We start from the raw sequence: 12,185 nt of genomic DNA, 5'->3' as shown, positions 1-12,185 counted from the left end.
GTGCGAATATAAAACCAACTTTACCCAAGTATCAGCATGTCAAGAGAAGCAAATGGTATGGTCCAAAGGTCCTACTGATTCTTCTCCCGCTCAGCGGCAACATACAGATGAACCCAGGACCATCAACATACAACTGAACCAGTAAGTGGATCGACTGAGTGTAATCCAGGCTGCAGTGTGAACTGTGGTGCAGAGATCAGTGGACCATCAGGGTGTAAGCTGGGAGATGTTGGGTGTTTGGCCAAACTACCCTTGGATATCTTACAGGATGTGCCCATGCTTGAAACATCAGAGCTCTTTATTAGTCCTGAGAGTTTTGGTGAGTCTAAACCATCCCTTATCTGTGAACAATATAATGTGTGGTCTGGAGTAAAGCAAGCAAACAAACAACAGGTTCTTTATGAAAGCTCAAAGACAAAAGGAGCCATCAACCATGCTGCACAGAAACAGAAACAGTTTAAATTATTTCAGACTGTAAACCATGTCAGAGTGATTTGGGATTCAAAACTCAAACCAAAGGATATTTTAGGTGGGCACTTGAACATCTGAAGTATTATATCAAAGAGGGATCAAGTTGAGCATCTGCTTATGAACTCAAACCTGGACTTTTTAGCATTGAGTGAAACTTGGTTGTCTACCAGTACACCAACATGCATGACTGATGTTCCAGGATATTTATTATAATTTAGAGAAATTATTGAAGTTTTACTGAAACTATTTTATTTGGAGATTTTAACATAAATTGGGCAGACAAACGTAGCAAGCAAAAACTGAAATCAATTACACCCAAACATAAATTCAACCAGTTAATAAAAGGCACAACAAGGATAACAAAAACAAGTAAAACTCTTATTGATCTGGCATTTACAAATAAAAGGAAAGGTTAATAAAAATATATAATCTTCTGACAGGTTTGTATGATCATAACATGATCCTGTTAGAAAATTAACAAAGAAACATTTGCAGAGTAATTATCATCATCAAACTTTTAAGACTTTTTACTCTTTTTCTAAGAGTAAAATTCCAAAATTTGAAAATGATATAAAAAATATTAATTGGGATGATGCATTACAAATTGGTGACCTGGACAAAAACTGTGAAATTGTGATGAGAACCATTGAAAAAAATATTCAAAAGTATACACAGCCGTTAAAATGTAGACAAAACAGTTCATCCCTACCATGGCTAAATTCAGATACCCATCAACTAATGAAAAAGAGAGATCTTGCTTTGAAAAAGTCTTTGCTTACAAAAACACAGACAGATGTCCTAAGTTTTAAATAATTAAGAAATAAAGTCTGAAATGAGGAATGCATATTTTGAGCAATTGATTGCAGGATCAGAAGGAAGTAGCTCATCTCTTTGAAAGTATATTAACAAACTTTCTAAACGAGAAGGCATACAAAGAAAACCATAGTTAGAACTGCACATAAATGGAAGACTTAGTCATGATAACACTGAAATTGCCAATGAATTTAATAGATATTTTATCCAGTCTGCGGAAGAACTTGCTATATGATTTAAACCTGTGCAATTACGTCAAAATGTAACAAAAGACAGATCCTCATCCTTTTATATCTCTGAGGTTGATGAAGATAAGATTATTAATTAATTATTAAAATTATTAATCAATTGAATAATTCAAGGGCTAATGATATATTTGGAATGGATACCGCATTCATAAAAACAAAAGTATAGTGTTTGTCTGCTAAAGCCCTTTGGTAAATTTGATAAATGTATCTATTAGAGAAGGTAAATTCCCCTCAAATTGGAAAACTTCTATTATAACCACAATTTTTAAGGCAGGATCAGTTGATGAGCTTCAGAATTATAGACCAATTTCTATACTCCCTGCAGTCTCTAAAATGTTGGAAATGTTGGTAGCTGAACAACTTATCAACTATCTATAAAAACATGATTTACTTTACTGTAAACAGTTTGGTTTTAGGCATAAATATTCAACAGAAATGGCAAACTGCTTTCTCACATAATTTATTAAAGGAGCTTTAGATAATGGTAATGTGGTAGGCGCAGTGTTTATAGATCTCAAAAAGGCATTTGATACTGTGAATCATGAAATTCTCCTACATAAATTAAATTTGTTTAGCTTCTCTCAGCAGGCAATAAATTGGTTTAGATCATATTTAGAATCCCGAGATCAGTGTCTTAAAATGAATAATTCAAGATCATCTTTAAGAAACAATGAGATGGGTGTCCCTCAAGGGTCAATTTTAGGTCCACTGTTGTTTAAGGAAGCTAAATGTCAGTTATATGCAGATGACATATGACATTTATGTATCAGCACAGACTCCATGCTTAGCTAGAGATATATTAACAAATTAAATGACTGCTGTGTCACAGTGGCTGCAAAACAGCTGTTTGACCTTGGATTGTTAAAATGTGTTTTTCAATTAAAAGGAAGGAAGGTTTTATAATTAAGATCAATCAAAAAGCAATAGAGACAGTAAATAATTGTAAATATTTAGGTGTTATTTTAGATTCCCATTTGCATGTAAAGAGGCTGTGTGGAACAATCAGAACAAACTTGAATTGTTTTTATATAGTTAGACCAAGCAGCTATGTTATACATGCATGCAATGGTCTTCTCACATTCACATTTGGAGTCAGGTTTCTCAACTGACTATTAAACCTGTTAGATCTCTATATAAACAAACACTAAACATTTTGGACAAGAAACCAAATAGATGGCATCAATGTAATTTTTTTTTTTTTTTTTTTTTACAATATTTACAAAAATATTATTTTACATTTTACATTATTATTTTATATTTTACAAAAAATATAATTTGCTTAGTTTTGACAATTTTATAAATGTGTCTCTTATTAAAATGTTTTTTAAATGTGTAAATAATCTTGCTTCAGAAATTATATGCAATTAATACAGAGTAGTAAGGGGGTGCAACAAATCAGAATTGCACAGTACCAAAAACAAAAATAAAATTTGCACAGTCCACATTTTCAGTTCAAGGTACACTGCTTTGGAACAGTCTGCCAGCTGAACTGAAAGTTTGTGAACACTCATGATCATACACAGTCTCTGCTTCCTTTTTTTTTTTTTTTTTTTTTGTTATATTTTTTACTTTTTGCCTAGTTTTTTGTGTGATTATTGTTGTATTGTTGTTAAAAAAAAAAGCCTAACCAGGGACTGGGGCTGCAAATTAGCCTTTGGCTAGAAGCCTTGTAGCAATGTTATACTGCATTGTCCCTGTTAAATAAAATTAATAAAATGGCACTATCATCCTGACTTAGCAATATTGGTCAACCAATAGTGTGAGTTTGGGGTGAGACTATCTGTTTAACGGACCAATGGTGCATGGGGCTTTTCTCATTTGTTTTGTATTGCAGCTATTCCTACTGAAAGATGCAGCTGAAACCAGCAAAGACCGGTCTTAGCTGGTCTGGTTTGATGGTTTAAAAAAAGTTGTGGGCACTTAGGAGACTAGCACTGAATAAAACCTATGGACCTCCTTGATTAGGATTAGCGAGAGTGTCTACCTAGAGCATATTAAAGTGTAAAATTGAATAATCATTATAGTTTATAACTGATAATATTCAGAAACCATTGTGTGTGTTAGCCAATCTGTTTTAGTGCTATCTCGAACACTGTTTCCTTTCACATATGCTGTACTCATTAATACGTTCTTATAATTATGTTCTTTGCAGACTCGCTTGGGGGAATCAAACAGAGATTCATTTTTTGGCTTACTTTATCTCAATGGGCTGCTGTAAATGAGCCACAGTCGGCTAATTACAATAAAACACACTGGCCATGAGCATTCTCGTTCAATGAGACACGCTGCAGAAGAAAAGCCATTACCTCGTCATTTGTGTACAGAGGACATTGTGTGGGAAGCTCTTTTCACAGACGATGAGAATGAAGCCCACAGAAAGACAACAGATACATCTCAACCTATTTTTTACTAGAGAAGCATCTGGCTGATACCCCATGTTGTTATCAAGTTCTCCCTTCTCAGTTAACACATTTAGCAACAGACCAGCCATAGTGAAACATAGACTATAATCGAATTTTCGCCACAAATACAGGGCCGGTGGAATTTGTTTCTGCGATAAAGCTGCAGAAAAGTGCCATGAACTTATAAGAGACAATCCCCTGTCAAACTTGGGGCTAAGTGTCTTGTTCATGGGCACAATAATAATGGCTGTTATCTTGATTCTTGCTGTTCTGAAAGCCTTACGGCGATCACTCCTGAACTTTAAGCCAATGTGAAATGCCATTCATTATTCAGTCTATCATACAATTTATTTCTGAGTTATACAGAATATTCAATGAGAAATTGATTGGATCTTGCAATGCAGGCGTTAGAAGGGTTTGTGATGTCAGTCGAAAAGGAAGGTAATTTAACATTTAGATAAAAGATTATAGAGTTTGCTAGTTTTTTTTTTCTTTGGAATAAGGTGCATTGAAGATGAATCATGCACAATAACACCAGGAATGTGTGTTAAGGAAATAAATACAGTTCATTTTCACCACCAATATTTGTAAGAAATAAAGAAATTGCATATCTATCATGTAAATAAAAGTAAGCTATACTTACTGAGCTAGCAAGTCTCATGTCCTTGAATTTTATTTAACTTTAAAGTAAAAGAAAAAAATCAATGTGTAATTTGATTGGCCACAGCTATGGCCATTCATCTGTGAGTTTTTGAGCTAAAACAGTTCATGTTATAATCCTAATTAAGATGGACAGTGATTAGTTTATGAACATTTATAACGTCAACAAAATGGTGAAAAAAAAATGTTGTTTTACACAGTTTGAGCATTAAAGTTACTTAAAGGGTTAGTTCACCCAAAAATTCTGTCATTAATTACTCAACCTCGTGTCGTTCCACACCCGTAAGACCTTCGTTCATCTTCAGAATACAAATTATATTTTTGATAAAATCCGATGGCTCAGTGAGGCCTACTAAAGACATATTTAAAACAGTTCATGTGGTGAAATACAGTGGTTCAACCTTAAGAAGCGACGAGAATACTTTTTGTGCGCCAAAAAACAAACAAAATAACGACTTTATTCAACAATATCTAGTGATGGCTGATTTCAAAACACTGCTTGATGAAGCTTTACGAAACGTTTGTTTCAAATCAGTGGTTCGGAGCGCGTATCAAACTGCCAAACTTTCAATTTCGAAACACTTATGACATAACGAAGCCTTGTTTGCTAAAATTACATGACACTCTGCACCACTGATTCAAAACAAAAGATTTGTAAAGCTCCGAAGCTTCATGAAGCAGTATTTTGAAATCAGCCATCACTAGATATTGTTGAATAAAGTCGTTATTGTGTTATTTTTGGTGCACAAAAAGTATTCTTGTCGCTTTATAATATTAAGGTTGAACCACTGTAGTCACATGAACTAAATATGTTTTTAGTAGCTTTCTGGGCATCTGAAAGTGTTAATTATCTTGCTGGCAATAGAGGCCTCACTGAGCCATCGGATTTCATCAAAAATATCTTAATTTGTGTTCCGAAGATGAATGAAGGTCTTACGGGTGTGGAACGACATGAGGGTGAGTAATAAATTACATAATTTTCATTTTTGGGTGAACTAACCCTTTAAATAAAAAAATCCCTTGCTGATTTCATCAGTCTTTTTCAAAAGCCAAGCAAGTAGTACTTTTTACTAATAAATAATAAGTACAATGAAATATAGAAACTTTTTACTTTCACTCAAGTACGCATTTAGCTGAATACTTGACTTTTAATTAGGTATGATTTTGATGTAGTATCCGTATTTTTTGTCATTGCCAAGCATCTTTTCAACGTCTTCACATTAACAGCGCCAACTGCCTGCTAGTATCAAGAAACTCCTCCACAAAGAGGAAACGTGTGCTACCCAGACTTAGTGACACTAATAGAGTTTAGGCGGTGTGCTAATTAGATGTTCCATTTAACAATGAAGCATCGAGGAATGGGAGGATATATTCTAGTGTCACTGCATAAAATTAGTACTTACTCAAACAGTAGAACGATGCAAATATTTTCAGCCATTTTGTGAAACATGACCCTAGCAGCTAGCCTCTTGACACCATTAAACACACATTGAGTTACTTAGAACAACCCTGCAATTAAAATGCTCCGCTCATTCATTTGTATGTATGACGGCGTACGCTATCACCCAGCATACTGAAACGCTCTGACCGGCTGGGGCACGAGGCCGCTTCTACTGAGAACCTTTGTGCTCCATATCCAGTCAGTTTGCATGGGAAATCACAGAGAGCTTCTTTCAGCTGGCTGAATGAGCTGAATGTTTGCCAGGCTGCAGAGGAGACAGGTGGGGCGCGTGGGGAAGGATGATAAGAGATGCCATTGTTCATGTCTGAAGTGAATGGTTCAGAGAGTGATAGCAGACCCCAGACTCCTGCAGGTACAGCAGGACTTCCTGTAGATACAGCACCGAAGCAGATTTACTGTTGCTCCAGACTTACGCTCTCTAGATTATGTGATTAAACATGCCTGCAAGCAGAGTAAACACGGGACAGATAAGAGATAGTCCTGATATCACATTTTGCTTTACGTGTTTTTTGTAACATGCTCAGAATGGCATAATAGGTTCTCTACGTGTTCCGTGCCCGAGTCTGCAGCACAAATGAAAATGCAACTTGAAAATTACCATGTTTATCAATAGCTTAGTACTAGTGTGTTCCTGTACGGAGCCCTCCAATGTGAAATCCACTTCTCTATCCTGCTCTCCTCTCAGCTTGTTATTAAAATTGTATATCCATGTGGGTTTTGAGTCCAGAACAGCAAACCGAAAAAATCATGAAATTATTTTTATTTTGAATAAATGATTCTGTTTGGTCAGTTGTGGTGTCCACAAGTCATATTTTTTTCTGCGATGACTGCTTTTTAGCAGGCAACAATATTTTTTTTTTTTAGAGAATTGAACCCATTTAGAAATCTTTGCTCTGTAACGGCATCCTGATCAACCTTTCAGGGTTTTTTTTTTTTTTTTTTAAGAAATTGATAATTTTATTCAGCAAGGATGCATTAAATTTATCAGAAGTGACAGTAAATACATTTATAATGTTAAAAAAAGTATTTCTATTTTAATTAAGTGTTTTAACAAAGAATGTTTAAATAAAATGTACTGCTGTTTCAAAAATGCACCAAATTAGCATATTAGAATCCTTCCTGAAGGATCATGTGACTGAAAGGTGGAGTAATGATGCTGAAAATTCAGCTTGACAATCACTGGAATAAATTACATTTTGAAATGTATATAAATAGAAAACAGTTGGTTTAAACTGTAACACAATATTACTGTTTCAATATATATGTTTTTACTGCATTGTTTTACTGTATTTTGACCTTGAGAAAAATCTGACCTCACACTTCACTGAATGATGATTAAATTATGAGAATAAACTCATTAAATTATGAGAATAAACTCATTAAACTATGAAAAAAAAGTTAAATTAAGAGAACAAATTCGTTAAATTACGACTTTTTTCTCGCAATTTAATGACTTTATTCTCATAATTTAATGAGTTTATTCAACATTTTATCGACTTTTTTTCTCAAAATTTAACGAGTTTATTCTCAACATTTTATCTCGACTTTTTTCTCAAAATTTAACGAGTTTATTCTCAACATTTTATCTCGACTTTTTTCTCGAAATTTAACGAGTTTATTCTCAACATTTTATCTCGACTTTTTTCTCGAAATTTAACGAGTTTATTCTCAACATTTTATCTTGACTTTTTTCTCGAAATTTAACGAGTTTATTCTCAACATTTTATCGACTTTTTTCTCGAAATTTAACGAGTTTATTCTCAACATTTTATCGACTTTTTTCTCGAAATTTAACGAGTTTATTCTCAACATTTTATCTAGACTTTTTTCTCGAAATTTAACGAGTTTATTCTCAACATTTTATTTAGACTTTTTTCTCGAAATTTAACGAGTTTATTCTCAACATTTTATCTCGACTTTTTTCTCGAAATTTAATGAGTTTTTTCTCGAAATTTAACAACTTTAATCTCGAGATGGTTTTATTTTTTTATTATTATTTCTTGGCCCTAATCATCTTCCATAGTTTCATACAACTGTAGTGGACAAGCAATGACATGCCATAATCAATTAAAAATTAATGGTATAATTACATGCTGTTTTCATGAAGTTTTTAATTTAGAGACCACATTTTTTCTTTTCAGTTTTCATGCATTTGTCACACTGGAGGTCTGTTTAAGTTTGCAAAAAAAAAAAAATGGTTTAAAAAAAAAAAAAAAAAAAAAAAAAACTTTTTTCCTTATCCATATATGTAGGAGATTACTCTCTCAGGGCTTCTGCTGGACTGAAAAGGATGTAAATTAAAATTTAGCATGAACTGTTACCACTCCTGAGGTTGTTCAGAAGGTGTAAAGCAGTTTAATAAATGAATGATGAATGAAACATATCATGTTTTATTCCAACACTCTTCTTTTCTTTACCCAACAGAATGATTCCCCCAACGAGCAAAAACTTCCTGGTGAATAACCTGGCTGCCGGGACGCAGTACGACCTGTGCGTGCTGGCAATTTACGACGACGGCATAACCTCCCTGACGGCCACGCGGGTTGTAGGCTGCGTCCAGTTCACGACCGAGTCCGAGTATCTGCGCTGCCACTTCATGCAGTCCCAGTTCTTGGGCGGCACTATGATCATCATCATCGGGGGCATAATCGTGGCCTCTGTACTCGTCTTCATCATCATCCTCATGATCCGCTACAAGGTGTGCAACAGCGGCAACGCCGCCAAGGGGACCTCGGTCACCGACGTGCACTCTCAAACCAACGGGGCGCAGTCCCAAGGCTGTACAGTCACGCCGTCTGCGTCCAAACAAGGTGCTTTAAGCTTGGAGGCAGGTGAGGGATGCCAAAAGAGCTCCACTGCGCCTCTTCCTCCACCTCCAGATTCCCAAACCTCAGAGACCTCCATTCCAGACTCCTCCACCTCCCTGGTATCCCAAAGCTGGACAACACCCGGCTCTTCAGGGTCACTAAAGCCAAAGCGCAAACCAGCGCCAAAGCCCGTCCCCGCAGCCGGCGCCGCCGAGCCCAAAGTGGAGGCGTTACCCAACGCAGAGACACAAAACACCAACCGAAACAACTCCACTGCCCTTCAGCAGCCAGTCCCAACCCCTCCGCCCCCGTCCCACTTTAAAGACACTCCGATTTTAAGGAGGGCGCATCCGTCTTCATCCAAGTATATGACACTTCCCGCCGAAGGAGCACGGGCTAAACGCAGGTACTCTTTGAATGAGAACCTGTCGAAACATCACTGCTACATTGGCTCACAGAAGCTGGGGAACGTGTTTTGCAAGCGGAGTATGTCCGTAAATGGAATGCTAGTCCAAATGGCAAACTCAAATCTAGACAGTGAGAAAACTGTGTTTTCTAGTTCAGAGTGGATTCTAGAGAGCACCGTGTGAATGTAAGACTGCTGGAGACTAAATGGAGTGCCTGCATCTCATTGTGTACGTGCGTTTGTGTGTGTGTGTGTGTGTGTGTATAGGCGCTCATAGTATATAAATGTGTGTGATCGTATGAATGTGCACGTTTTGCACCATTTCTTTTGTTTCCATCTGCAAATCATATTTTCTGCTGTCTTTTTATTAATGTTCTCTGGAAACCCATGGATTAATGTGGATATTTGCTTTGAGGGAGGAGCTAGATGCTCATAGCCAGATCCATCACTCAAGAGAGACACGCCTCCATCTTCACTGCACACGGTGAGCTTCATGGTAAGAGGAAAGCATCGGTGCCTTCCTGTGTCCTCTTACCAGGGGCTTCTACTGGATACGAGCTTTGTGTCAGTTACACAGATAGAAGGAAACATAAGAGATTTCACAAAAAAGCCTTTCTATTCAAGGAAATGACATTTCCTGCATATTATAGAGAAACTCTTATTAAAAAAAAACAACTATATAAAGACTTGATACTGAGACCTGTTATAAAATTGATATTTTTAAAAAAAAAAAATCAAAGCTTTTTCTTTTCAGTAACATTGATTTTGCCTTTGTTTTAAGGCACAAAAAAAAATTCATGTACAGAAAAACATCTGCTGTGTTCTTATGTTGTGTAAAATAATTAAAAAAACATTAAACTATTCTGTTTGTGTTATGAATGCGAAACAAAGTTCATGATAATGAAGGTGTTTTGTAAGTCCCCATAATGCTTCAGTCTGTGTAATACACAAAATAGGCTATAAAATAATACTTATATAATTAAATTAATTAAATAATCACTCTTAGTCGTTAATATGTAATCTATTTGAACTACAAAAAAATTCTTTGAATTTTAAAATGCTTTGACAAATGGTAAAATACGTCACAAAATTGGCTTTTCCATGAACCACAATTCAACAAAATAGCAATTAATGCTTCTAAAATAACACAAACATTAACATAAAACATCCTGATATACTTAACTGATAAAAAAATAAAAAACATTGTTTAAATAAATGATAACCATTCGATTTTACACCGAGATATCTGAGAATGTCATATTCCTATACAATGAAATTATAATTTCAATATTTTAGCTGCTGTCCGATTTTTTGGCCCTCTAGCGGTTAATAAACAGAACTGCACGCATCTTGCGGAGGAACATTCTAGCCGGAGCTACTTTTCTCTGTGTATGTCTATGGCGAGTCACGCAGTTACTGTAATACTGAAATAGTCCGAATATAAACACTTATTATAAGTGTACCATAATGATTCAGGATAAGACAAAAACACAGTTTGGAAATTGGATTCATGTTGTATATTCTCATTATATAATTTTTGTAAATTTTTAACAAAAAAAGTTGCGGACTGCAGCTTTTAATGAAAAAAAAATAATAATAATTTTTATTATATCCACTATAATTTGTCATAAGTTTTTATATTGTGAGATATCATAGTATCCATCAAACATGATTTTTCTGTAGCATTATTTTGCATTAAATTACTATGTACATTGTGTACAGAGCAGATATAGTAGTGCAATGGTGTTTCTTAACCCCCTTTTTTACACCTGGGATTAAGATGCATCTGGTCGATCGGATCACAAGTGGATGACGCTAATACAAGTGTAAACGGGGTCTAAAATGTTTCGAGCTTGTCCATTTTTGACCACTTCAAGAGGTCGACAACACTTTTGACCAGATCACTTTTGTAGTGTAGACGCTCATGTGGTCGAATGTGTTCGAAAAGGGACTGGCTGCTGACCTAATGCATAAACATATTGGGAAGTGCAAGCTAAGATGGGATACCAAAAATGTACCAAGCACAATGTTCTCTCACCATTCCCGATTTCTAACACACACTCATCGCGTTCGCCGTGATCTTACAGCTACAGAGCAGAAACAAAAGCTGCTGCTCCCATGTTTTTCTGCCGTCTCCTTTCATATTCATATGTAAATCGAATATTAGATTGAAATACATTTACCTACCCATACACCCTCCTCTCAAAGAAATGACAAAAAAGCTTGAAAGTGGACAAAAAGGAGACAGATTAAAACACCAGGTGTAAACGGGAATGTGTCTCCTTCGTCTACTTATGATCCGATCGACCAAAATGCCAGGGCTCCAGTGTGAGCTCAAATCCAGCTCAAGGATAATGTGAGAAGATAATCACCTTGGTAACAGAACCTAATTCTCTATGGTTCATCATTCATTAAAGCATCTGCATTATAAGATGATTAAGATGACACTGCATCACATCATTTACACACTGGCCTATGACGTGTCAGGAATGTGTGCAAAGAATATTAATGATGTTATAAATGTGTATAGGGAGGTGACTTTTTTTTCAGAAGTTAACATCTTCAGAGATTTTAAACAATAAACGAGGAATTACCAACTAAGTCTTTCCAAAGGCTCTGATCAAAATTAAAGCTGAGGATTGTCAAAGTGGATTGACAGCTGTATCTGATTCAAGACTTCCTGAGCTATTACAGAAAAATCTGAAAGGCGTAGATGTCCTGGTAGTACATTAAGACCCTTTAAAAATGTCCCCCATCAATGTTCAACCTACACCTACATACAAATGGTTACGGTTCCTTACAAAGGGTCAGGTGACCCAGAGTGCCAGAAGCTCATGTAAAAATGTCCTTGCTGTGGCCCCTTTAAGCCCTAGACTCTTAATGGTAAGTAGCTTTAGGAAGATCTCTGACCACATA

At 35.8% G+C, this 12,185-nt stretch overlaps 1 protein-coding gene across 2 annotated transcripts in view; it reads left to right on the top strand.

The window, feature by feature from the left end:
- The window catches only part of lrfn5a (leucine rich repeat and fibronectin type III domain containing 5a), a 66,108-nt gene extending 56,655 nt beyond the window's left edge, over positions 1 to 9,453 (top strand). For both annotated transcript variants that reach the window (XM_067367787.1, XM_067367786.1), the window contains exon 3: positions 8,481 to 9,453. In XM_067367787.1, the coding sequence (XP_067223888.1) occupies positions 8,481 to 9,453 (973 nt within the window). The remainder of the gene's footprint in view (positions 1 to 8,480) is intronic.
- The last annotated feature ends 2,732 nt before the right edge of the window (positions 9,454 to 12,185 follow it).

Source organism: Chanodichthys erythropterus, chromosome 18, assembly GCF_024489055.1.
Source record: "Chanodichthys erythropterus isolate Z2021 chromosome 18, ASM2448905v1, whole genome shotgun sequence".
NCBI classification, from domain to species: Eukaryota; Metazoa; Chordata; class Actinopteri; order Cypriniformes; family Xenocyprididae; genus Chanodichthys; species Chanodichthys erythropterus.
Note: the sequence above shows the minus strand (reverse complement) of the source record. Positions and strands in the feature narration are given on the sequence as shown.